The sequence below is a fragment of the Triturus cristatus genome, chromosome 4_2 (genome assembly GCF_964204655.1).
Source record: "Triturus cristatus chromosome 4_2, aTriCri1.1, whole genome shotgun sequence".
Taxonomy (NCBI): Eukaryota; Metazoa; Chordata; class Amphibia; order Caudata; family Salamandridae; genus Triturus; species Triturus cristatus.
This window is the reverse complement of record NC_140586.1, coordinates 243,395,316-243,422,292: the sequence shown is the minus strand read 5'-3', so window position 1 is coordinate 243,422,292 and position 26,977 is coordinate 243,395,316. Positions and strand designations below refer to the sequence as shown.

At 45.9% G+C, this 26,977-nt stretch overlaps 1 protein-coding gene across 1 annotated transcript in view; it reads left to right on the top strand.

Moving 5' to 3' along the window:
* Positions 1-26,977, top strand: part of EIF3L (eukaryotic translation initiation factor 3 subunit L) — a 159,479-nt gene that overhangs the window by 5,194 nt on the left and 127,308 nt on the right. Inside the window, exons 2-3 of the mRNA XM_085601410.1 lie at positions 24,133-24,181; positions 25,462-25,672. Of these exons, the coding sequence (XP_085457536.1) occupies positions 24,133-24,181; positions 25,462-25,672 (260 nt within the window). The remainder of the gene's footprint in view (positions 1-24,132; positions 24,182-25,461; positions 25,673-26,977) is intronic.

Genomic DNA, 26,977 nt, shown 5'->3' with positions numbered 1-26,977 from the left:
TTGAAACGATCAAAGTAAAGCAATTCCCGTACTTTGAGTAATTTCAGTTAAGGCGCGCATTGTTAACTGAACATCATAAGATATACCCCAGGCTGTGATGGGATCATTGACAGATGGTATAACCATTTCACTTAAAACCTAGTGAAGCAACTCAGGTTGTGTGAGAAGTCTAACTGAAAGTAACATTAGCACTCTTTGCTGCTGGTCATTATAGCGATGTCCATGGTATTTGGTCATTTAATCCCAGGATGTCGCTCTTTAGTTTGAACACCCATTTCTGCTCTTTATGAAAAAGAAATTTCTTAATGTCACTGATATGTGATGGGATAAAAGGTTGTTCAAGAATAACCCATCTCAGATCTTCAGGTTTGTGATTAAGAGCAAGAAAGTGACTGGTCAATCTAGTCGCTTGTTTATTGCGTCTTATAGTGCTCTTGTGTTCACTGATACGGATTTTGATCTTTCGTGTCGTCATGCCGATATATCGAAGTGAGCAAGGGCATGTTATCTGGTACATGACTTTGTCAGAATTGCAACTTGTATGCTTGCGTAAGATCCAAGGATTGGCCAGCCCTAGATCAACCGATTTGGCTTGATGTGTCTGAGGACATACAGAACAGGAGCCACAAGGGTAGTGGCCCTGTACTGGTGGCAGATCCCACAATGCTGACGCCCCCAAAGCTGGTTTAGTTTTGGGTCTTGTGTGAACAAGATTATCACGCAGACTAGACCCTTGTTTAAAAGAAAACAGAGGGGGTGGGATCTTATCATTACCAACGTTTAGAATGTGCCAATGTTTTCGTACCGACTTCTGAACACTGTTGGAAAATGTACTAAAAGTGGTAACTAACGTCATCCTGGTTAGAGGTTCCTTAGGAACCGCAGGTTCAAGTAAGGCATCCCTGTTGTTATTGGACGCCCGTTTGTGGGCTTGTTTCACCAGACGAGATAGATATTGTCTGGCTTTGAGTTGTTTTGAAAGTTGATCAGCATGTACCAGAAAACTATCCATCGTAGAACAATTCCTACGAATCCGTAAGAACTGTCCCACTGGCAAATTCTATCGGAGTGATTTGGGATGATGACTATGAAAACTCAGGAGAGAGTTTTTCGTCTGAGGTTTCTTATACAATTCACTGGCCAGAGTACCTAGTGCAGGATAGATCGTGATATCCAAAAAGGGAAGTCTGGTCTTATCATATGTGACCGTGAAATTCAGAAAGTCATTCTGAGAGTTCAGCCATGAATGAAAATCCAGGAGGGTAGCCACAGTGCCGTGCCAGATTACCAAGATATCATCTATGTACCTTTTCCAGCAGGCAATTTGGCCGCGGAAGGGATTCTGGTCGGTGAGCACAATGTCTTGTTCGAAACAGTGAACATAGAGATTTGCCAGACTGGGAGCAAAAATGCTCCCCATTGATGTACCGGAGACTTGGAGAAAGATGGTTTCTTCAAATCTGAAGAAGTTCTCCATCATTGCCAGTCTGGCGCATTCCATAATGAAGTATGTTGGTGTAATTGTATCGCGATCTCTATTATCCAGGAGACCCCTGAAACCATCTTTCTCCAAGTCTCCGGTACATCAATGGGGAGCATTTTTGCTCCCAGTCTGGCAAATCTCTATGATAAGACCAGACTTCCCTTTTTGGATATCACGATCTATCCTGCACTAGGTACTCTGGCCAGTGAATTGTATAAGAAACCTCAGACGAAAAACTCTCTCCTGGGTTTTCATAGTCATCATCCCAAATCACTCCGACAGAATTTGCCAGTGGGACAGTTCTTACGGATTCGTAGGAATTGTTCCACGATGGATAGTTTTCTGGTACATGCTGATCAACTTTCAAAACAACTCAAAGCCAGACAATATCCATCTCGTCTGGTGAAACAAGCCCACAAACGGGCGTCCAATAACAACAGGGATGCCTTACTTGAACCTGCGGTTCCTAAGGAACCTCTAACCAGGTTGACGTTAGTTACCACTTTTAGTACATTTTCCAACAGTGTTCAGAAGTCGGTACGAAAACATTGGCACATTCTAAACGTTGGTAATGATAAGATCCCACCCCCTCTGTTTTCTTTTAAACAAGGGTCTAGTCTGCGTGATAATCTTGTTCACACAAGACCCAAAACTAAACCAGCTTTGGGGGCATCAGCATTGTGGGATCTGCCACCAGTACAGGGCCACTACCCTTGTGGCTCCTGTTCTGTATGTCCTCAGACACATCAAGCCAAATCGGTTGATCTAGGGCTGGCCAATCCTTGGATCTTACGCAAGCTTACAAATTGCAATTCTGACAAGTTATTTACCAGATAACATGCCCTTGCTCACTTCGATATATCGGCATGACGACACGAAAGATCAAAATCCGTATCAGTGAACACGAGCACTATAAGACGCAATAAACAAGCGACTAGATTGACCAGTCACTTTCTTGCTCTTAATCACAAACCTGAAGATCTGAGATGGGTTATTCTTGAACAACCTTTTATCCCATCACATATCAGTGACATTAAGAAATTTCTTTTTCATAAAGAGCAGAAATGGGTGTTCAAACTAAAGAGCGACATCCTGGGATTAAATGACCAAATACCATGGACATCGCTATAATGACCAGCAGCAAAGAGTGCTAATGTTACTTTCAGTTAGACTTCTCACACAACCTGAGTTGCTTCACTAGGTTTTAAGTGAAATGGTTATACCATCTGTGAATGATCCCATCACAGCCTGGGGTATATCTTATGATGTTCAGTTAACAATGCGCGCCTTAACTGAAATTACTCAAAGTACGGAAATTGCTTTACTTTGATCGTTTCAAATAATACATAAACGGGTTTTGTGGCTGCATAATTGAGATACGACACCACTACATTATTGTATCCGTAAGACCTATTACTGATTTGATCTATAAGTATCACCCGGCACCTTAAAACGACAACTCCCAGGATACCCAGGTTACGTGTTATTCTGACACTTCTGGGCGTCCTTTATCAATGCGCGCCACATTTAAAAATTACTTAAAATAATGAATGCGCGCTTTATCTTGATCACTTCTGACAACATAATAATGGATTCTGGGTTGTATAATGAGGTACGACATCGTTCTAATACATGTTTGTATCCTTATGAACCGTTACTGACTTGATTAGTATTACTGCTTGGCACTTCCAAACTACAATTCCCATGATACTTGTTGTCACGTGCGACTTCGTCATTCCTGGGCGCCTTTCTTGCACGTTATCCCGACATCCTGGATTTATGTTGTATAAAAGAACGATGCCATTAGGAGTGCTTACCTCCCCTCTGGCTCAGCAGCCGCCCGAGGTACCGACGGAGAGGTAAGCCCTGTGTACATACACGCAACGATCTGCACGCCACTCCTTGTCGTATATACGAGCTTTTTGTTTATATTACTGGCGCTATACTATAGGGGCTTTGAGATAGACCCGCTATTCGCATAACGGACCCTATTGTTCCCCTTGTGGCCTCGTATTAACTGTTGATTTCGACAGACGATAGCGCACATGTGTCTGTAAACTAGCACAGACATTATTAAATCTTTGCGTCTACACACGAACAAACAACACCACATTAGTTATCTGTCCTTTGTAAGATAACCCTCAGAAATTTCCTGACATCTTGTTTATAGAGGGCTTTGCCCCGTTTTTGGATTACGCCATTGTTTTTCTGCCTGTGGTTTTAAGGATAAGCGCTTTTCTTTTCTTTTTAAGGTATTGTGTCACTTTAATTTTGGACCATGCCTTTTATTTTATTTATTCATTCCTTAGAGCGGTGCCTCCCGACGCCTGAGCAAGTGCCAGGTGAGGCGAGGCGAATACCCAGATTCATTCGGGTAAGTGAAAATTTGCAGCACCTCTACTGTTTTGAAAGGGTGTTCTTACTAATATGTATTTGGCTAAATTGAATAACAAACTTTATGCATTGTGTGATCTATCATGTACAAGGTTTTCACCTCTGATACACTAAGTCTTATTATGTTTATTTCTACCTGTATAGGTAATTTCTTCCACACCTATCCCAGGTGCAGGTCGTATGATTTACCTTTTTTTCACAATCATTATGCAGTAGCTTATAACGGTCCTGACGAAAGCTAGGGTACATCCACCCAGGGCTGAAACATGTCGACCACTTCCATCGCAGTTATTTGTTAAAACTGCCAAAAGCACTGTTTTAATTTGGTACCAAGGTAGCACTTTAATGATTTTTGTGCCTTGTTCCCAATTTTATTACATCACATTCACCCCACTTGCACTGCATACATCACCCCACACAAATCTCTAGAGTGGTCTTCTCATTGGAACAACCTCGCCATAGGTGCATCCGGGACGAACTCGGAACCCTGCCCCATGACAACTTGGTGGCATCCGGTCCTCAGATAAGTCCCTGGTCTCCCAAATGATGAAGCAAGCCACTGTATGTGGGTGATGGGAACCTTTGATGCATTCTCAGATCTTAAATGCATGCACATATCCAGAGAGATATTTTGGTAGAAACACATTTTTCGTTTAGTAATGATGGTGTAGCTGTATAAAGGTCACCTAGCCCGACAGACTCACAGTTCTTTTTGTATTTAGATTTAGGATTGGGATTCTTACTGTTTGAGTCTTTAAACCTATATCCCTTAGACCCTCCACTCTGTTTTGAGATGCGTTTATTATTGTTTTTCTATTTGGCCTTATGCTGAAGTAAGATTGACACTGATTGTTTAAAAAAAAAAAAATGTTTTAGACTTTTTATTTCAACGTCAGGGTTTGCCTAAGTACATTTTAATTGATAATACTGTACAATTCACTTCCACCAAACAAAAGAAGTGTATGTAATTGTGTGGCATAATTCTTTGGGCAAAGCTGGCCGTGCCTGGAATTTATTGCCCTTGGCTCTTCGGGCTACCAAGGACCCTCTTTTGTTTAAGAAAAAACTAAAAACACTGCTTTTTTAGTCTGGTTTTGGTGTGCACTTCTTCTCTTTTTTCCGAAGCTAGCGACGAGACACTTTTGAGTAGCCGTGCGCTGTATAAATTAAACATAACAATTAAACATAACATAACATCACTTTATAATCCGTGTGGAAATGAAATGGTGAAGCGTTTTAATGGAGTTTTGAAGGGGGCCATCCAAAATTGCTTACAAAAAATTGTATGAGTTGGGAGAAACAGATCATGAAAATTGTATGCTCTTATGGACAACAGTAGTTACTGTTGCAGGTTACTCTCCTTTTGAGATTATGAGAGGGAGGAAACCTACTTCAAAGTTTAAACCTCATTGGTTAATAGGTGCTAAGATGGTGCATTCGTCAGTGGAGGAAGTACAAAACAATCTACAGAAAAACATTGTGTATATGAGTTACTATGAAAATAGGCACTGTGTTAAACAGTATGATATCAAGGTGGGTGACTGGGTTAGCATAAAGAAACCTCATAAAGGTGTTAGTATGTTCTTTCGATCCTCATAAGATTCAATGCCGGATTCAATGCCTATATAAATTTGGTAAGAATGAAGGATGGTAGGTGTTGGTATTTAAGTAGAGTACCCATGTACCAATTGTAATGGCAATATGCATACACAAAAGTTTAATGTTACTTGTTATGAAAGTGATGTTGAGTATGATGACAAAGTGTTTGGTGAAGTGCTGAAATTTCGGCTTCATCAATGTCAAGCGAAGATGGATCTTCGACTTGTGATGTACAAGTGTCTACATTTGATTCTGATATTGATTCTAATGTTCACGCAAATCTGTTGGAAACTGAATTCCCCGCAGAATCTTCTGTTTCTGTTCCACAGGGAATAGAAACTGAGAAGGAAACACGAGACTTTAGAATAGGGTAACTAAACTTCCTAAAGCTTCAGATCACTTTGTGCGATTATAATTGTTTACTGATGAATAGGAATGAAGGTTATTTACTGATGTTTTTTTACTAAGATTTATCTCTGTGTAGGATTTTATGTCTTATTCACCGTTTTATAAATTTTGTTTATATGTGAGAATAGGTTCATTATAGCTTTTGGTATTAAGGGGGAAAAACTTTAATTCGGTTATAAGGGGAAGGAATTGGTAGTGTTGGGTTGAAGTTGGAATGTAGTAGTGGAATTGGAATGTGGTTGAAACGAAGGTTAGGAGGAGCGGGGGCGAGTTGAAGTGAGAAGCGATGTTGTAGCTGATCCGGTCTGCTTAAGGAATAAATGTGTTTACCTACTCCTTTCTGTGCGTGATTACTACACTTCCTCTCACTCATCTCTCTCTCCTGACCCCACCTCTCCTCCTGACAAACTGCATAGGTCTGGAATGTAGGATGTAATCAGGATTGTAGGACCTTGGTAGGATTTAAAACCTTTTAACACAGGGAAGAAAATAGTAAATCCACCCTCTGAATGATGATTCTGATGACAGTTGCAATGCCTGTCTGAATATGGACCAAAACAAGAGATACATCTCTAAAGACTTTGTCAGCTATATTGTGTCATATTAGAGAGAGAAAATGGGTTTCCTTTAGACTGAGAGACCTATGACCTCACATTAGTCCCTGCTAGGACAATTTCAAAGGCCTTCTAATGGCAGCTCACCTTTCCACTAGTTAGTGAGGGACTTTGTGGAACAGGAATGGAGAGACCCTGATAAAATAATGTTTTAAAGATTGATTACCAGATTGTACAATCTAGATAATATGGAGCGAGTTTTGCGGGGCAATAGTCACATAGATTTTGTGGTGGCCAGTCTGTTCTTCCATAGTAGAGGAAACTATTCTTAGAATACCAGTGTTTCCGTACCTGGACAACTGGTTTCTTCAGTCTCCATCAGAAGGAGAGACTCCCTCTTATTTAATGCCACACAGTGAACATCATCATATGTCAAGGTCCTCTCCTGAGCATTATGAAATGTCAGCATCAGCCTTCCAAGGTAGTGAATTTCATCAGTACTACACTGTCTTCCTTGATTTCTTTAAAAACGGCACCAGCTTGGCCAGTGAATGAACTGCCGGTGACCAGAATCTGGCTAGATGCCACAGAAGAGGAAGCAGATGGATCTTTGACATGTGTGAAGACATGATGCCATATGACTCTGGACCTTTAGTCATAGACTGGCTAGGTCCTCCTGGCTGGGCAGCAATTTGTTAAGTAATAATTGGAGGCGTGCAATCCTCTTCGCCTATTATCAGATTCCTGTGATATGGTATTATTCTTAAGCCTGTTCCTACTTTTGTAACTAAAGTGAACTCTGTTTTTCACAGATTGCAGGAAGTTATACTTCTTCCATCTCCTTATACTGTTGAAGAAACATTTTTTAGAGACTAAGATGTTAAAAGAGCGCTCTCAACATATATCGACAGGTCTCCGAATAAGAGCAAAACTGATCACTTATTTGTGACTTTTGGCCATTGTGGAAGAGGTAAAAATACTACAAAAATGACTTTGAGCAGATGAATAAGGTCAGCCGTACTTTTGGTAGGACTAGCTGGTCCTGGAAATCTTCCAGTCCAATGGAGATCAACAAAAAGGGATGGCTACATCCTAGGCGGATAACAGGGACTATCTATTAATGAGATTTGAAGAGATGCAATGTTGGTCATCGGAGTATATTATTGGTTAGACATCCAACGATTTGAATAGGGTTTCAGACTTGCAATAACATTTGGGTATAGGTGTTCTCAGATCTGCAATGCCATGACGTATTATTTACTAGTTTTCTGGTGTATTTTCTTATATTTATTAAATGAGGGTGTTGCATGTTTAAGATTCCTCCACATGTTTGCTCTTTTTTTATTGTAGAGGGCTGTAGCTTTGGTATATCTCATTAGTAACGACTGCAACGAGGAACATAGGGCTGATGGCCCCATTATTTACTGGTAACCTGCCTTACTCAGTCCATCTCATCCTCATCAGTCATCCATCCATCCAGTCGCCTTAATTTCAGTCCTTTAACAGGGCTTCGACATACACACGGGAAGACTAGAAGTGCCTGCCCTATATGGTACCCAGTGTGAGTCGGTGGGGCTTGCATTTTAGGATCCTCCTGCTCTGTTCCTGTCTAAAGTGGCAGCCAACTTATTAGTACGGACCTTGAAAAGAGCGAGATAGACTACAAATAATGAAGATTACTGTTAATTATTAGTGCCATTGGACAAAGTAGTTTGGCTCTTCTAACACTGGTGTGGCTTCTTGACTTTTTGCCATCCTGCGTCTTCCTATTTCAGTTGTCTTGGATCTTGGCTGCTGGAGGCCCTGGCTCTGATTAGGATTCCTTGTTACATCCATCAAAGTCTGCCTTTTGGCAAGATTTATCATTTATAGCAATTGGGTTTTGTGGTTATCTTTATCATAAGAGAGTGAAAATGGTGACTAAGCTACAGTAAGACGGTAGAAACACTTATTTTAAGCATGAAGTTTCCAGGATCTTTTTTAAAAGTTTACAGTATGCCTCAGACTGTCAGATGAACAAGCAATATGGGGGAATAGCTTTTCAACACCTTTCTTTGTTGTTCTTGGAATACCAATACATTTTTAGGTCTCCCCTACACAGCGCGCAAGCGCTGCTTTGGCGTGACCTCCTGGAATCACTCTGGGCTTTTGTGGAAACTTGTGCATGTTCTGCACTGTTTCCAATCAGCCCTCGTGCATGTACGGTGTTTAACTTGCGGGAGCGAGCAGCGGCGCCATCTGTTTGCAATTATCGCGCACGCCACTGCTCGCTCTCGTAAGGTAAACGCTATAGATGGACTTTAACTTTCGCGGGCTGCGCTTGTCTTTCAGCGCTTGTCCTGCTTTGTTTGCCACAACATGCTGTACTCCAACCCGAATGAAAGCTCTGTGTTGTATTTAATTGCCTCTAAGTGTATGTACAAAAAAAAGAGAACGGCGCAGAAGAATAAAACTTTAATTAGGAAAACGAAGTGCTCGCCATGAAGTATCTCTCCTCCACTCATGTATTAACCCTCTCGCCATAAATCTATCACCCTGGAAGAAATCTGCCTTCTTCGGTAAGCCTACTCAGGGCGCATTATTTTATTCAGTTCGGGGGTTTTAATACATTATTGACTTACGGGGGAATGAGAACGCGGCGGCATCAGGTCCAGGTTGCTTATTCTTCCCTTTTTTTTTTTTTTTTTTTTTTTTTTTAAAACCTTTATTGACCAAGTGCAAAGCATACACAGCTTCTTGCCTACAACCATGTCACCTGGCCGGCAGCAACCACAAGCAGCGCAATAGACAAAAAACATTTGTTAAATAGGAGTAAGGCAGGCTCGCAGCATGTCGCCAACAACCTATATCTACCGGCCGTTGGATAGTACGATAGTGCTGGTGAGTCAGGTAGACAATGGCAATGATAACAGCAAGAAGCACACAATCAATTACCCTGCTAGGTTCCGTTTTCCATTTTATCAAAACCAACTTTCAACTTCAATGAGAACTGTACACCCCCAGTGTGTGTCCACCATACGTAGTATGTGGTGTGAGAAACTAGTGAGCGCAGAGCCATGGTATAAGGCGTACCCATGGTCGGGTACGAATCAACTGTGGGGGTATGTTGCTCTGCCCGTAACTGGTCTAGCCAGTGACCTGGGGGAAAAACTTCCTTGATGCAGTGTAGTGAACGTGAACTGGTGCTACATACGACACAACCTGCGCTGCGGCGGGGAAAGCTCGGTGGCATCTCAAGCTGGGGAAGTGGCATCCCGCCCCCTCCCATCCATGTAGTGGGCGCAGAAAAATCCGCGCACCCCCGCAAGCATTTACTCGGTCCAAGCAAGCGGAAAGCGCCCCGGACACCCAACCCGATGGGGGGGGGGGGGGGGGGGGGAAACAGAAGGGTGAGAAAGAGGGTCAAGGCAAACAATCCGTCGTAACGGTCTATGGGGTAGAGACTGCACAGGGCGCGGCCGAGGGGTCGACACTTCCAGCACCCTCCATCCCGCCCCCATCGGCATCTCCCTCCTCGGCGACCCGCAGGAGATAAGCGACGAGAGGTCCCCAGAGGTCCCTAGGCCGCGATTTAGGGGGCAAGATATCAGCATATTGCTGAAGCCTTTCCTGCCATGTAGACATGGTGCTCAGCCAATCCTTGAATTTAGGCGCCCGTCCACGTCCCCATCTACACGCCACGTGACGCTTGGCCAGCAGAAGTCCCAGAGCAAAGAATTTCCGATGCGTCTTGAGCACCGGGTGCAACCTGCCCAACAGAGCGAGCTCAGGGCAAGGCGCGGTGGGCACCTCGACCATTTCGGACAGGGCCGAGAAGACCTCCTTCCAATAAGCGGCTACAGCCGGGCATAGCCAGGCCAGATGGAGAAAACCAGCGCCCAACCTCCTGCATCTCACACAGCGGTCATCATCTCGCAGTCCGATTCGACACAGTTTGGCGGGGGTATAGTAAAGGCGGTGCAAATATTTAAAGTGGACTAATCTGAGTCGTGCATTCCCGGTGACCGCGGTGGCATGCGAGCAGCTCTCCTCCCACTGTTCGTCCGACATCGGGTTCCCCAGGTCATTATCCCAGTCCGTCCGCGCCCTAAGGGAGGGGGGGGACGGAGCCGATTGCACGTGGGCATACAACATGGAGACCACATGCTTCGGGGTGTCCGTTTGTAACATAGCATGTAGAGGCGCCAAGACCTCAGGCTCGTCCGGGAAATTAGGCGTGACCGCCTTTATGTTCTGTCGCAGTCGGACATAAAGGAACGTCTCCATTACCGACGGGGACATCTCGCCAAAGAAGTGCGCCGCCGAGCGGAAACTCCCCTCGTGATATAGGTCACCCCACGTGCAGATCGCGAACTTTGTAAGCATTTTGCGACCGAGCCCCTCACGTGCAACACTCAGTCGAGGATCGTGTGCTATGACCATACGGGGAGAATACAGAAAGGGGGTCCCCATGCGCTCCGCTATGCGCTTCCAGGCCCGTACCGTACAGTCAACCGTAGTGGGGTCACGTTCTCCCAAACGGACCTCCGAATAGAGATAACCGGAAGGTTGCTCAGGGCGCATGTACCCATCCTCCACCGCCAGGTGCGCCATAAAGGGTGGGGGGTGAAGCCAGTAGGCCGCAAAGTGCCCCTGGGCACAGTCATAGTAGCGCTGGAAATTAGGCACCTCAAACCCACCTTGGTGGTAAGGCAACATAAGGGTGCGCAGCCCAATTCTTGCCTGCTTCCCGCCCCAAACCAGACGAGACATTTGGGAGTTAAGAGCTCGGAAGAAGTGGGGACCCGGGCTATAGGGGATGTTGGTGAAAAGGTATAATAATTTGGGGAGAACCACCATCTTGATCAGGGAAACACGCCCCGCCATGGACAGCGGGAGATGAATCCATTTAGTGACATTCTCGGTAATTTTGTCTAGTGCCGTCCCATAGTTAGCTCGGATTAGAGCCTCTCGGTCTCTGGTCACCCTGATGCCCAGGTATTTAACCTCCTCCGACTCCCACTGCAATGGGTAGTCCAGGGGGAACGGTAGGGTTTTGTCTGTCAAGGGGAATAGGGCTGATTTCGCCCAATTGATCTGAATCCCAGATATTGCTCCGAATTTCGTGATTTCACGTAACAGAGGATTCAGGTTTTCCTGCGGCTTATGCACATAGAGCGTGATGTCATCCGCATATAATGCGACCAGCAGTTGACGCTCTGGGTAGACAAGAGAGCGATGATTGTGGTGCTGCCTAAGTTTAGCCGCGAGGGGCTCGATCGCAACCGCGAACAGCACTGGGGAGAGGGGGCACCCCTGTCTGGTACCTCTGCGGATGGCAAAGGGGGCAGATCGGGCACCATTTAGTAAGACCGCGGCTTGGGGCCGGGTATACAACAACTTGATCCAGTTCAGAAAGCTGAAGGGGATGCCCATGCGCTCCAGCAGTGCCAAAAGGTAGTCCCACTCCAGGGAATCAAATGCCTTAGTGGCGTCGAGGAAAATGGCAGCCGCCTCGCACTGTGGGTTAATATCCTGCAGCACAGCTTGCAACGTGCGCAGATTATGGGCAGTCGCACGGTTAGGGACAAATCCGGCCTGATCCGGAAGGACCAGGCGCTCCATCAGTAAATTAAGGCGTGTAGCCAGTACCTTCGCCAAAATTTTACTGTCCACGTTCAGTAGCGATAGAGGTCTGTACGAATCACATTGGTCCGGCGGCTTCCCGGGCTTCAACAAGGACGTGATAAGGGCTTCGCGCATCGTAGCCGGTAGAGAGCCCTCCTCTAGCGCAGTATAGTATACCTGTTTCAGCACCGGGGCCAGTGTGTGGATGAAAGTTTTGTAGAACTCGATCGGTATACCGTCCGAGCCCGGCGCCTTGCCCGATGACATGGACATTATGGCGTCTTTTATTTCATCTAATTCGATTTCGTGGTGGAGAAATTCCTGCTGTGTTGGTCCCAGCCATGCTATGGCCGTGTCGTCAAGATAATCATGTAGGTTAATCGGTGACGACCGATGTGTGGTGTAGAGTCTAGTATAATGGTCAGTGAGGACCCGAAGCTGATCCGGGAGGTTGCGCTGCGGGATCTCCCGCTCGTCGAGTAGGGAGGCCACGAAATTTCGGTATCTAGGGGGGCGGACAGCCGAGGCCAATGCCCTACCCGGTCTGTCTCCCTCTCCATATATCCTTGCCACAAATGGTGTCCCCAAAAACCTACTCTCCCTATCCGCCGCTTCCGTGTATTCATTCATCGTTTCTCGGAGCTGTGCGGTCACCGCAGTCCCCCGCGGGAGCCGCGTCAGCTCGTCCTCCAGGCGACGTATCTCGAGCTCGAGTCTGCGCAGGTCCCCTCGCAGGAACTTGAGGACCCCACCTCCCTTAGCTATGCACCAGCCTCTCACAGTAACCTTGAAGGCTTCCCAAACCGTGGCAATACTGGACACGGAGTCCACATTGCGGTCAAAAAACTCCGGTATGTCTTGCTCCAGTTCCGCTCTAAAGACCGAGTCCAGGAGATGAGCCGGGTTGAGGCGCCAACCAAGAAAGGGGGAAACTGCCACGGGAACGCGCAGCGAAAGGAGGACCGGGGAGTGATCAGAAAGCGTACGGGCGAGGTGTTGTGTACGGCCGATCCAGGAAGAGAGACCCGCCGTGAGAAAGATATAATCTATGCGGGCCCACGTGGAGTGCACCGCCGAGTAATGTGTACCTTGTCCGAGCGAGGGGTGCGAGTAGCGCCACGCGTCTATCAAGTGGTGTTCGTCAATAATGGTTGATAATGTGCGTTGGGTCTGCGTGTAGTGCGACGCTTGAGGGTGTGATCTGTCCGCCGTGGGCCGAATCGCAGTATTGAAATCGCCTCCCATTACGACATGTGCCACCCCCAATGTTTGAATCTTTCCCCACAGTGTGAGAAACGGGGCCGGGTCGTCTGTGTTGGGGCCATAGTAACAGGCAAAGAGTATCGTGTGTGAGTGTAGTGTCCCCCAGACCAGACAGTACCTTCCGCCCGAGTCCACCTCAGTTCCCTCAGGCACAAACCCCACTCCCCTTCGCACCAGAATCGTAACCCCTCTAGCGTAGTTAGAGTAGGATGAAAATACCCTACAGGTAGCCCAGCGGGATGCAAATAAGGGGGACCCACCCCGTAAGAGATGCGTCTCCTGCAGCATGGCAATGGAAACCCCCTGCCTGTCCAGATATCCCAGGACCTGTCTCTTCTTTCTCGGGTTGTTCAACCCCCGTACATTCCAGGATATAAATTGCAGTTGTATAGAGGGCTGCGAATCAGCTACGTCACCCATTCACCCAGACCCAAACATTTACAGTTGAAAGCCATAGCATACGAGGTCGTGTAGCACTCAAATTCACCAACATGATAAACTCCCACAACAACTGTCCCTTCCCCCCGACTCCCGGTAACTGGCAGTGCCACATCTAAGATCTCAGCAACTAGCCGGAGTCGGTTCCCTCCCACACCGGCAAACCCCCCTAGCCGGGTACCTAGCTCCCTCCCCGTCCCCCCCTCCACAAACAAGACCATCCCTAATAACATGAGGGAAACAACTGACGCCCTCCCCACGCTGCGGAAGGGGGAATATAGGGGTTCGCCCATTAGGGGACGATACCTAGGGGTGCCAGACCTGCCCTCCCCCTCTCTACTTTCACCCACTGGGAACCAGGTATGTGCCTGGTAACACAATGTGGGACAGAGGCGGGTGACCAGGCACAAGTAATGGAATAGTTCAGTTCAGCTCAACACCTGACCTGTTCATCGGGAGTGTCTCACCAGAATGTGTGTCTGATAGTCCAGGAATGTGCAGCAGCAGTGGCCTCTCGCGGCCCGCATGGCGTCCCAGCACAATCAGTCCTGCTGCTCCATTGGCGACGGTGCCCTCGAACGTCCCCCCCCCCGCCGCCTCCGCGGCCACGTCTTTTTTATAGGATTTGAGGAAGTCTTCTGCCTGTTGTGGGGTTTGAAATAAATGCTGTCGGCCCTGGCAAGATATTTTGAGCTTCGCCGGGTAGAGCATGGCGTAGGGCAGCTCCAGGGACTGTAGTTTCTTTTTCACCCCGGTGAATTTGCGACGAGCTTCCTGGACCGAGGCGGTGAAGTCAGGAAAAAAGGATAACGTGGCATTACCATACACCACCGTGCCAATCTCACGTGCTCGCCTCAGCACCGCGTCACGGTCCCTGTAGTTAAGGAAGCGCGCCACGATGGGTCGCGGCGGGGCTCCCGGCGGAGGCCTGGCAGCCAAGGATCTATGGGCTCGTTCCACTATAAGAGATGAGGAGAAGGAGTCTTTCCCGAACAGTTCAACCACAAGGCGCTCCATGAAAATTTCCATTTTCCCCGTATTGGTGGACTCAGCCAGACCCAGCACGCGGACGTTGTTGCGACGGGACCTCGCTTCCAAATCCTCGTTTTTGTCCGCAATGATCTTAAGGAGCCGATCCATCTGGGTCACCTGCCTGGCCGCAGAAGAGGCCCCGTCCTCCAGGGTAGAGATCCGCTCCTCCGTTTCTTTAATGCGAGTGTCATGGTGCTCCAGCCTGGCGACAACACTGTCCAGCCTGGTATTAATGCTGTCCACCTTGGCGTCTATGGAGGTCAGACTGTGCCGCATACCCATTAGTAGAGCCTTCCAGTCTTCGTCGGGTGCCCACGCAGCGGGCATCTCGCTCCCCGACACTGGCACTGTCGCGGATTTCTTCGCGGCCTCGAACGGCAGCGTGGACTGCTTTGCATCCTTGCGACCCATGTTCAGGACCGTCCCTTCCAGCGTCCGGCCCCCTCCGGCTGACCGGTCGATCAGAGGAGCACCCCCGGCCGGCGCAGCAGCCGAGCAGTCCGCAGTCCGCAGGCACAGTCTTCAACTGGCAAATGGCGATTCAGCGCAGCTCCCCCCAACCGAAGGTCCGCAAGCAGGGAGACCCAGGCAGCACACAGCGGGTCAACCCCAGGGCGAGCGCCGCAGTCGCGAGCCCCGGTCAAGGCTCTCAGCATATGGGCGCTCCACAGCTCCTGCACTCCCCCACGTCCAGCGCCGATCCCCACCGCACCCCGCCGACAGAGAAAGGACCAGCGGGGGGGGGGTCCCAGCCGATCCGCCCGTCAAGGATGGGGTCGTGTCCCTGATGTACCGCTCGCCCGCGGTATTGCCACGGAATCACTGGGACACGTGGTGGGTAGGTATGTATAGACTGGGCCTCCTCCGCCGATCCCTGACAGGCCGCACCGCGCGGGGAGCTCTCACCGTCCTCCACGTGGCCCGCAGTCCGCAGCCACTCGCTCCACCGGGGACAGAGAAAGGTAGGCCGTCAGCCGTCTGGGGGCCGCACCCCACCAGGCCACCCACCCAGGGAAGCCACCGGACCGGTGGGATCGTCGCCAGGCCCCGGCCCCGTCCTACCAGAGTCGCCGGGAAGAGGCCGCTCACTCCGCCGCCAGTCACGCCGGCTCCTCCGCTCAAGCACCAGGGGGTCACCTCACGATCGGGGCACAGCAGGCTCCAGCGCTCCCATCCGATTCCCCCGGTGCAGCTCTCTCCCCCAGGGGGGCGCCCCCGCAGCAGCGCAAGGCCCCAGAAGCCTCGGAGTTTCCTGGTCGGCGACTCCGCCTCCCCGCCAGCGTCGAGACTGCCAGTAGCTCCGCTCGGGAAGGGCCGCCGACGATATCTCCGCCGTTCGGGAGGGCTGCCGCACTCAACGAGCACCGCCGTGATCAGCAGACATTCCGGCGTTCAGTCAAAGCAGTTGTGGGTAGGATAGTGCGGTCAGGATAGCTGCAGGATCAGAAGAGTGCCCGGTCGGGCGAGAGCCTTGCTAATGCGCGGCCATCTTGGTTTGGCGCCACCTAGCGCCCCCCAGGTTGCTTATTCTTCCCTTATATGACATTTAGGTACTTGTGAAAAATTATACCAATTATGAATTCAGCCATTTACGGCTTCAAACTGCAATCAGTTGTCAGACTGGAGAGCAGCTGCTGCGGAATATTATTAGCCGGGCTCAGCGCGAAGAAAAGTGCTGAGAGTAGAGACTTTAACCAAAGGGCAATTGCATGAAATTTACTTAAGAATGGCTATTTATCACCCTAGGATTTCCGACTGCTCAGATCCAGTGCAGACACTTTAGGGAACGAAACAGCTATCTACCCGATATAACTTGGCCATTTGAAGGATTTTTTTACACTTCGCTGACATTAAATGAACATTTTTAAAGTCATGTTAACAGCTTAAAGAAGCATTATACCTTTTGATGTGCAATTTGAGCTTCACACTAAAAAGCAACTCGCGGAAGCCCACATGATAGGATCCCTGTAAAGTTTTTATGACCTATGGTTCATCGCTGCTTTTTACACATTTAAAGAGCGATTTCCTCTGAGAGCCGTTTTATCTCGGTGGCTGCCGTGCTCTGCGTGGGATTACAGGCACTTACCTGGCGGAAGGAGATTGACTCGGCCGCGTGGGTTCAAAGAGTGTCTCGTGGTGCGAGGGTCACGCGCGTTCCGTTTAAACATCCTATCGTATTACTCCAATATTTTGAAGATTATACTTACATTAATAATGGTGCGCTACCAGAGTTAGTGCACCAATCCTTAACCCAGGATCCGAGATGTGTAGTTTTGCACCACCCCGTCTTGGCTACATACAAAATTTGCAGCAGCCGATTTTGCACCAAAGTATGCAGATTGAACTCAGTGCAAACTGCAATATAATCATCAGTCCACAAGTAAATATGTTGCAGCGCACAATGGATCGAGATGGTCCAAAGGTTAGTACAAAATTGAACCTGTGCAATCAACACGATTTCAAAATGACAAGGCCAATGTAAACATGAGGCAGTCCGTGCAATCTAAAAATGTCTGAGAAAATGTACATCAGCAGCAGTGCAATGCATGTCGTCTGGAAATGGAAGTGCAAATTTGCACAAGCAGCAGCCAGCAGTGATCTGGAAATCTGCAACAGTGCAATCAATATAATCTGTGAATACCGATGCAAATTAGCAAAACCACGTGCCCAGTACTAATCTACAAAGCTACGTATAAATTTGCAGTAGTGTAGTCTATATAGAGTGCTTAATTTCTACTGGTGTTTGCCTGTGCTCGGCACCAGCACTTAATTGTTAACATCTCCACTTACCACACGGTGGCGCTGTTTTTGTATTTTAAAGGGAGCACATCAGGTAAACTATTAATACCCATTTAAACATAATTGTAGGTTTCGGTGGGCTGGAGATGTTCCAACACCCACATTTATAGGAGTATGATGTTTAGTAGAGAGTGTATGCAGCAGTGATGGCTGTGCCAGTCAGTAGTGCATGCTGCAGCGGCCTCCGGAGCAATATCTTGGTCTCTGGCACGTGTATATTTATAAATTAAGCACTAGCACAATGTCAGTGCAAATTTGCGCCAGAACATCTGCACAATGAATAATAAAGGATCGGGTTTTGATATATTCTGCTATCTGACGTCGGAGTATTTGTGCATAGTAACTCTCACTGTGACCACCATGTTGCACTCACATTGCATGAGCATAATTTGCAACACAAACTTTGATTGTTCAAAGTGCTCCACAAGTTCATTACGTGCTCCAGGCTTTTTTCGGAAGGCAGTTGATGATTATCAGACCGTTTTCATTTAATTGTTTTAGGTTTTGTTACACATTGGGTGGTCTGGTAATGTGCAGATTCGCTAAACACATATAAGGTCCCAAAGGTGAGACCTATTGGCTATGCCAATGCTTGTTTTCTAGGAGATCATGGAGCTATGGTAGAGTTATCAAGCTTGAAAACTTTGTGCAATTAGGCAGAGTCTGAGTAATAGTCACTTGTGCACAGTTATCTTAATTCTAATAGCCAACAGGAGGCAATGCAGTTTCCTTAACAAAGATCAAATGCACTAACTTAATAAGAGTACACACTGCTCTTACTATAGAATTGTGAATGACACAAGTGTTTGTGGCATGATACCATTCTCTCTTCCTAGGTTCTTAGTCTACAAACCTTCTTTTCAGGTTGTGGTCCACTGAATATATAAATTTGGTCTGAACCCACATTTGTGGTTTACTTTGGTTCAAATTAAATGCCATTTTCTTTGAATGACGCCACTGATGGTATACTTTGAGCATGCCTCATAAGTATGTAGGAGTGCATGTTATGTCTTCATATTGGGGCCTGCTATCTGCTTCGCGGTTGCTTCCACTTTTTAATTACCGTACTATTTTATTTTTGCATCTATTGAGGATGTCTGCCTCTCTTCTCTAGTTTACTGAAGTTAGCTATCCCCTCCCTTTGTCTGAATTCGGCTCAACCTCTTGATGGGTTAGCAGGTACAGGATGTATCTCTGACTGGTGGTAGGGCTACCTTCTCTGGCGATGTCTGATAGTTCTTCCATCTTTTAGGAAAGGCAGGCAGAGTTAATCTCCTTGGATGGGAGGTGCAGCTCTCTTTTTCTGGAGTTAGCAGGCACAGCTTTGCTCTTTCTTTTGTCTCTATGGGAATTTGTCTGTTTTCTAACCCAGGCTTTTTAGGTCGAGCCTGGACAGGGCACACGCTGCTCTGCAAGGCGTGCTGTATTGTGGTACGAACTTGAAGCTCCGACCTCTCTCCGCCTATATTTTTAATTGGCTTTTGTGATTTGTTCTTTGGAAACTGTGGATTTTCATTGGTCAAGAGGCTGAGTAGTCCCTCCTTGGTACCGCCTTGTCTCAATTTGCAAACCTACCATGGCGACATCACCTGTTACATGTGTCGTTACTCGGTAGGCTTTAATTACAGCCTCTGAGCACTATTTTTCTAAATGGTTTCCTGCTGTGCTGTTGCAGGCAGGACAAGCTCTCTCACAACACTTTCTGTTTTTTATTTTAAAATAGCGGCCCACCTCTTTCTTTAGACTCGGCTGGCTCCTGTATAGAACGGGCAAAACACACAAAATTGATGGACTGAATGCGGAACAAATCAAAACATTAGCCCCCAGTCAAGAGATCTGGGTTAAATCCATCATTCTTTTGCTCACCATGCCACCCCAGTTTAGATCTGGCCATATGCAAATCAGCCTTGACCATGTGCCTCATGGGAACAGTCCAGCCCGAACTGCCAAGCCAGGTCCTCCCTGGACCGGAAACAAGCATCCTAGGACCGGTTTCGAACTTTCAGCCCTCATCAGCCAGGATAGCTTGATTCCAGTGGCACAGTGAGCTCGTCTGGGCATACCCGGCGCACTTAGGGCGAGAAAGCAATAGACACACAATTGATGGACGGAATGCTGAACAAATCAAAATATTCACCCCCATTCAAGAGATCTGGGTTAAATCCATCCTTCTTTTGCTCACCATGCCACCCCAGTGTATAGAACTGGGGCAGCCGACATTATTGTGAAAAAGGTCATGTGGCGCTTTTACAAAAAAGCATTTCTTTGTCAACTTGACAAACAAATGCTTGTTTTGTGCGCCCATTCAAACAAGCATTGGCATAGCCAATAGGTTTTGCCCTTGGGACCTTATACGTTTTTTGCCATGCAACAGTTGATGTTGCACAAAGGATATTGTGCTGCATAACTAAATACTTATAAGGCTCCAAAGGCAAGACCTATTGGCTATGCCAATGCTTGTTTCCCAATAGATTCTCAGAGGGAGGTCTCTGCCCCTCTAGTGGAGATCACCGTCTATGTATGAAAACTTAGTAGGAGTAACTTTACACTCGGAAATTCTGTCTTAGATGTCTCCACCCACAGAGTGGGTCGAGAGCTCCCCTTCAGAGATGTACCCTTCAGAATTGGTGAATAGTGACATAGTGTAGACTTGTATCTAAATGCAAGAGTGCATTTACACATGAGCAAGTCTACATATCTAAATTTACCTTTGTAAATAGAGCCCAATGTTTCTGACAATTTTAGTTACCTCAGTGCCTTTGTGAGGCAATTCTCCGCATGGATGCTCCAAAAATCAGGCAGAATTAATGCTTGTAATTATTGCTCTTAGATTAAATACATCTTAAAACATTATTCATGTAGTATGCTCTAAAGTGCGGTAAGTGACTAGGACAATATATCACAGCATTGGTAAAAATATGAATGTATCCGTAGCAAAACAAGCATTTATTGCTGAAATCAGCAGCCATCCTAAACATTTCCTGAAATACACCTTTATCCTCCATTCATTTATCAACTTTGAACTAATATGTGTCCTTTGTGGTTCTGATAGGATATAGGCTACATGTTCAATCCGTCCTGTGGCCAAAGATTTGTCCACCATATAATTCTGTCATTTCTTTAATTTACCTTCATTATCTATACTGCTTATTGCTGTGAAGCAGCTGGTTAGTGGCATTTAGCGCTTTACAAAAACTATATCAAAAGTGATTTTAGAACAAGGGTGTTTGTTTTTTCCACATATGTCCACCTAAAGGGAATGTGCCACATATATCTATTTCTGTGCGTACTACATATAATCAACATAATATTTCTTTGTCTAGAAAAACTTTAACATTTAACTCTCATGAATGGACTAAAGGCCTCAGGGTAGAGGAAATCTGTGGCACAGTTGTGGCAAATGCCCCATGTAGCTGGAGTAATCGGTGCACCTTGTTTTCTTTTTCTTAATTAGTATTAAATAAGTTCATTAGCCATCCAGGCTACATAAACCAATTAACCAACAATAAAGGTACAAAAACCTAAATAAGATCATCAATTCATTAAAAACATTCTGAAGATTTTTAAGATCCCACAAGGCTGCCAGCGCTGTTATTGATGAAGTCAGCAGAAAAACTAAATTCATTGGCTGCAGTCATGCATCCTACAGAATTTGCATTATACAGAAAACTAATAAGTGGTTTACGTTCATTCTGGTACTTGGTACAAGTAAAGCAAGAAGAGCTGCTACAAGCCATTCAGTAATCACTTTCTTCAAGAGCATTTTTTAGTGTTCTCTGTTATTAAGACTGAGTGTTAGTTCTCAGTTTCTGCCCACGACCTGCCCCCGTTCCTAAACAGTATCTTTTCAAAATTCTGTTTTGAAAATAATCTCAACACAGTGGACGATCAACAAGGGTTAATACGGTGTCCGGTGCAGCACCACGTATGTCCCATAAGACTCTCGAGAAACTTAGTCCTGGTCCCAGTCACAAATCAAGGTGTAAGTTATGTATTATTTACTAAATTAAATGGCTCTGCCAATTTGAATATATAATATGTATTACATAAACAATATATTAATGATATCGAAATAAATGATAGATAAGATGTAAACGGTTAAACGTTCTTATGGATAATTGACTTCAAATAAGACCAGTATGATAAAAAATAAAAAAAAATATTCCCATTGGGCTATTAAAACCTCATTTAAACTGGCATTAAAAACAGCTTGCCTAAGTAGGTGTTTTTGCACTGGATTTAAATTTGGGTTGTAAAAATGGGGAATGATGGGTGCAGTTGCTTTTGGTGCCCATTGTGGGTGCCTAGTGCTTAGAACTGGCGAAGGGCTTTTTTGTTTTGTTTATTTTACCTTCAGTGCATGGGTTTAAATTATCCTGTAAATGAGGCCTGTAAGTAAATATTCAAATTATCATTGCTCCTGGCTGCCTCATTGACTGATCTTTGGTTGCCATGGCAAGGGACAGACTTTCTGCACACACCTAGCAACAGGTAAAGTACACTACTATTTAAATTTTTTTATCCGCCCTGAGGCAGTTCACTCGCGGCCATGTTGGCAAATAAATAAACCGTGAGCCGCGTACTTTCATTCCTTTCACCACCGCATCACGTCCGGTTTCCCTGAAATTTGCGAGCAACAAGGAGGGCCAGTTTCCATGTCGTTCTAAATATTATGGCTTTTTGTCTCCCTATCAAGATGCGTGCCAGGAACGCAGTTTGCTGTGCTGTGCAACCTTCGCCTTTCAGATAAGCGAGCCCATAAAAACTGAAACTATTCCGAGAATGTTTGACGCGCAGTAAAAGGCAAGCAGAGTTTCTCTTTCCACCCGGGAGGACAAACGCTGCTGCCATATTTGGTGACACGTGGGGCAATTCCCAAACCACTTTTGCATGTGCCTTGGAGATAAGGCGCAGGCGGCGGGAGCGCAGTAGTAATATGAAAACTGGAAGCAGGCACTTTGCTTTCGTTTTCTTTTCTGTCCCTCATGCCTGGGCATGTTTTCCATGTCGAGTGAGCGCCTGATGTTTTGCACACAAATTTATGCAATGCTGTGAAGAAGAGAAATCCCATCAGAACATAGAGGTGGCCAAGCCAACTGATTAACAGAAAGAGAGGCGAGACACAGCGAGGCATAATTTGTCTCATAGAGCTCGTGCATAAGCAGAGTTTTGAAAGAGTTGACTTGTAAATCATGTAAAAACATGCGTTAAACAAGCACAAGCTCGCGCGGCAGCAGGGGGAGAGAGGAGGGGGCCTGCGCGATTCACTTGCGGGAGCGAGCGGCTGGCGCTGCGGTAATTGATAACATATGGTGCCAGCCGCTCGCTCCCGCAAGTGAATCGCCGCATGTGTACCCGTTGCCATTGAAGGCAATGGGACGCGTGCGCGTTTTTGGCCGCAAAGCTGTGCCGATGACTAAAGGTCTCTCCTAAGCAGCGCATTGGTGCTGCGTAGGCGAGACCTAAAAAGGGAAACGCGCTGAGAGCTGCACAAAGGGAAGAAAAAAAGGAAAGCTTTACTGTGGCTCTTCCCGGCTCAGTAGGGGAGCCGATACTATAATATATACTGCACTACAAACTCGTCCCATAATGCTTTGCTTGGCCCTTTATTCAGAACACATTTTTGCCCATAACTCAGCCTCTGGTAGGCCTAGTACAATGGGAACACCACAAAATCATTCCACACAGCATGCTTTTCCATTCTAGGGTTATCATCTGGAACCTCCCCTTTAGTTGGAGGGCAAAATAATCCCCTTTTCCATTGTCAGATGAATTTTAAATCTACCCTTCCATAGTTGGAGCTAATGCTTTACAACTGGAAGGAGGTGTTTAAGCAAATTTTTCCCTTCCTTTAGACTAGCTGCTTTTAAAAATTTGTGCAGCTACGTGGCATGGGGCACGTTTACAAAAATAAAGCATTGTTTTGTCAACTTGACAAATATGTTTTTTTTTTGGTGTAAAAGCGAAAATGCGAGAATTATTGCATTGCAAATGCTTGTTTTGAGTTGTAAGTTTTCAGGTGTGTCAGCCATCTGGGGTTTGAAAGAGTTCCTTTCCTCATTATTGGAAGTCTGGGCTCTTCCCGCTTTCATTCATTCATTCATTCATTTATTTATTTATTTATTTATTTATTGGTGTGTTTTTTTGTTTGGTAGACGCAGGTTTCTGTCTGGAGATGTAGAAGTTATTCATTTTGGCAGTACCAGGCACTGCTCTGGGTCTTCCAAGCCGGGGATCTAGTTTTACCATCTGTTAAGAATGGCAGGCACATCCCATGCTTTGTCTCTCTAAGGCTACAGTTCTCTTCCGGAGGGTTTGGCATTTGCAGTTAACTCCTGTCTTCGTCTGCTTGGTTGTTCTTCTCTCTGCCCTCCCTCCCCGGCTGAAGTTCTACCCCTTTATCTTTGTCTGGTGATGCAGGTTTTCTGTTTTGGTGGTTAGTATGCATATTTAACTCTTTAATGCCCTGGAGATGCAGATCTTCCTTTATAGGATTCACAGCTTTATGGCCTTTGTCAGTATAAGAAATGAATGTTGTTTTCTTTTTCCTCTCAGGGCCTCTATGATCCATACAACTACCAGGCCGAATATGACATGCACACAGGTGAGTAACGTTAACCTATAATGAATGAGGAAATATCACGTGTGTCTTTCCAGCCTTCTAAACCTCTGTACCTTGGCGCATCTCTGGTGAAGTGGTGTCAGATCATTTCATGTAGTGCCATGGTTGCCCCTCTCTGTTGCCTTTAGAGTTTGTCACAAAGCCCTGTTGAGACCCATGAGATAAAGATTGTCAACTAAAAATTAGAATTGTTGCAGTGAAGTGTAGCACTTGACTCCTAAACACCGTACATTTTCAACGTTCTTGTTTTAATAAAGCAAACTCAAATCACCAAATCATTAAGACACTATAAAATCATGCATGCTGTAGCTGGGCAAACAGTTGCTACTTTCAAACTACACACAGAAAGCACTGTTTTAAATTAACGTGATTGTGTGTTCCAGAACAGAAGGGCATACATTCTCTTCATAGCCATTGAACTCCATGATGTGTGCGCTGTAGATAGAGGTATTTGCTTCTCTGTGCACTTGCATGTGGCCAAAGATTTGCTCACACAGTGTGCCCACAGGAACTTGGACCTGGTTAGTGTCCATCCATTCTGTGGCAACTGTTCTTCTTGTGTGACTAGTCCAGCAACAGTGTAGATTGTCTTGATGAAAGTATATCCTCCAGTTGAGTTCATCTGCCATTTAAAAAAAAAAAAATGAAAATGTATTTGGCTGTTCTGGGGGACTTCTGAAAACAGGGTGGTGTGGTTCTTCGAATTTAGGAAAATCTCTTTGGCAGTCGTTTTGGGGCACTATTGAACAATAGAAGATAGTCCGCAATGACACTGGTTGCTTGGGGCATAACATTTGGCATCAGTCTAAAAAGTGGCAATTCTGAAAGGCTGGACCAAACTTGACTTTCTGTAATCGCAAGCACCTGCAGTATAGTGAGAGATACAGATTCTGCGTAGGTGCGAGTGACTGTTACTTTTTGTTGAGATAACTTGGCACCAGTGTCGTGCATGAAAATGTTCTGTTTGGTAGAGGACATTAGGAGTCTCTCCAGTTAGTAAGCAGTTGAAGCTGTTTGTATGGCACCCACTGTCTGGGGACATCCTTCCATGTCATCATTCCATGATTCTTAGCTAGATGACCTCTAACTCAAAATAGCAACAGAAGTACTTTGGTTAGAAATTCTTCAGATCTAGGAGTACTCTGTTGACCTTTCATACATTCGTTAGTTTAGACTCTGGTGCAAAAAGAAGGGAGGTGTGCATCAATAGGGGACTGTCTGTGTGATGCGTTTGTGCCCTTCCTTCACCTTTTTCCTCTCAGGAGACCCAAAGCAGGACCTGGCCTACGAGCGGCAGTATGAGCAACAGACCTACCAGGTCATCCCCGACGTAATAAAGAACTTCATCAACTACTTTCACAAGACAGTCTCCGAGCTCATTGACCAGAAGGTGTATGAGCTCCAGGCCAGCCGCGTGTCCAGTGACCTCATTGACCAGAAGGTGTATGAGATCCAGGACATCTACGAGAACAGGTACAGTTCACCCTGGCAGCCAGCAGTGTGTATGCATTGTTTAGGAAGAATTCTTCTGTTCCATAGTATGTATGATATGGCAGTCAAAGCCAAACACACTCAAATGGAGAATGGCCCAAAGACGCCAGATTTTATTTTTGGGCATAGCTGGACTTGGAAAACAAAACCCTTTAAATTTTATTAGAAGAGAACATTAGAATCTGTCTCAATGGGGTCCCATGGGTAACCGCTGCATGAACTTAGTACAAGGAGCTAGCCACATCAATGAATTAGGTATCTGGTGTATGCGACTCTTGGCAAACAATTTATGATCATGAGGTGTAATTCTGATCTTGTGTGCATGAAGATATCTTGTTTATGGTCAAGGGTGTCCGCATTAGTACAACAGCACTCTGAAATTAAATCTTAATTTTCTTAGAACGTCTTTTGACCATGGGTTTTGGTCAATTGCACATGCACCGAGTTGTACAGTAATGAGTGAAGCATAGGTAGAGCGCTCCATCGGCATGGATAAAGTACTAGTTGGACATTTAGTTGTAGCTTTGGTAGCAAGCTAGATTTCTGATTTAACTCCATATTATTCAGCATCACATGAGCTAGAATACTGATCTTCTTAAACCAAGAACAGGTTCGCTGTCGCATTTCTTGATGCTTGATTAGTTGCAGAAGTTGACTAAAAACTCCCTGGCTTTTTTATTTAAAGTTGTTTGAGAGAATGTCTAAAAATTGCAAAACAAAGCCCCGGGATGGCTTCTCTCTCTGTAAACTTGGAATTCCCAGAGTTCCTGGTCTGTCTCCCTATTCGGCCGCAATGTTTTCAGGGCCGACACCAATGATGTAAACTCACGATCCAGCAAGACATGACTAAGCACTTCATGCCTAATCTAAGACTCACTCAGCTGACCGCAATAAGCGTCGCCTTAACATTTGACTCTTTGATGGGGTTATGTTTTTGCACCTAGTTTGACTTTCTCACAGTACCTGTGTGAAATACATGTTCTTGACCTTGTTGTCCTGAGGAGGACTAAAGATATTGGCTGAAACTCATTGACCTTGACATTGCCACCAAAACTTTGATTGCAATGAATTGCTTCTCTGTAGGGTATTATACATATTGAACGTTCTTCTACCTTACCCTCACAACGGGGTGCCGGTCTACTTTTATGCAGACCACGGACTAATTACTTTAAGTTCAATGTATGTAAGCGAGCAAACCATTTGTTGAGGTCACTCAGAAATATCAAACCTTTCCTTCCACTAAAGGATTTCAAGCAGGTAGTCCAAGCGCTTGTCTTGCCGAGGCTT